This window comes from Sphaeroforma arctica, assembly GCF_001186125.1.
Source record: "Sphaeroforma arctica JP610 unplaced genomic scaffold supercont1.10877, whole genome shotgun sequence".
Classification (NCBI taxonomy): domain Eukaryota; class Ichthyosporea; order Ichthyophonida; genus Sphaeroforma; species Sphaeroforma arctica.
In genome coordinates this window covers 1-887 of record NW_014029681.1, presented here as the reverse complement: position 1 = coordinate 887, position 887 = coordinate 1, and the positions used below count along the sequence as shown (strand labels likewise).

At 47.7% G+C, this 887-nt stretch overlaps 1 protein-coding gene across 1 annotated transcript; it reads left to right on the top strand.

The window, feature by feature from the left end:
• Window positions 1-160: 160 nt before the first annotated feature.
• SARC_17467 (hypothetical protein) lies at window positions 161-769 on the top strand (the record flags this gene model as incomplete). The annotated part of the gene is made up of 1 exon (XM_014288434.1): window positions 161-769. One exon carries the CDS (start codon window positions 161-163, stop codon window positions 767-769), a length of 609 nt encoding a protein of 202 aa, XP_014143909.1.
• Between the last annotated feature and the right edge of the window lie 118 nt (window positions 770-887).

Below are 887 nucleotides of genomic sequence, written 5' to 3'. Positions count from 1 at the left end.
CAGCAGTCTCTTATTCAGAGTACCAACGATAGTCGCACTGTACATCACGAACAGGTATATGTTCACGCTAGAAAAGACCCCGGCAGGTCTCACATGCATTGGCTGCAGCAAAACACCTTTCACCACATCACACTTCAAGTGTCTCCTCGTGCTCCCCTACATGACCAAACTCATCGCGCCACAGAAAGAGATTGTAGTCGATAGCAACTTGCTTGACGCCCTTAGCACCCGCAAGCGCTACACAGACATGCTCACATTACACGACCAATTGGTGTACTTGCACAAAGGACCCATACCACCCCAAATACTGATGAACTGTGTGTTCCCAGTGCCACGGCTCATGACCACAATAGTACACACCCTCCTCATAGACTCTGAACACCCACATAACGAGTACATCTGGCCTTCGTTAGAACGCAGACAACGCTTTGAACAAGCAAACAGAATACTATGGATAGACAATCCGCAGATGAACTTCAATATACTTCACCCACAGGCTAGTGCCTATATAGCGGCACCCCAGTTCTGGACACACAAACTCCCGAACCATCACATACACCCCCTGTTCGATATAGATCAGGACTTGGACAATCACATACCCATAGACATTACACTCTCATACATTTGTAGTAGCGTAACCCCACCTGATTTGATCGGACGCTGGCGAATATGCTTGCGACAGATATGCATTGACTTGAAGTTGAATAGCTCATATATTAACATACACTCCGCTATGAAACACCCTCCGCCCCGAACTCATCCGCCTTGAATGCCTACCGGCAGACACAGTCGTACACCACGACCCGGTGATGCGGTAGTGAGTATGATACACTGGTGAGCCACTGTATCATACCTCATATTGACCGATAGAACCAAACATACTCATA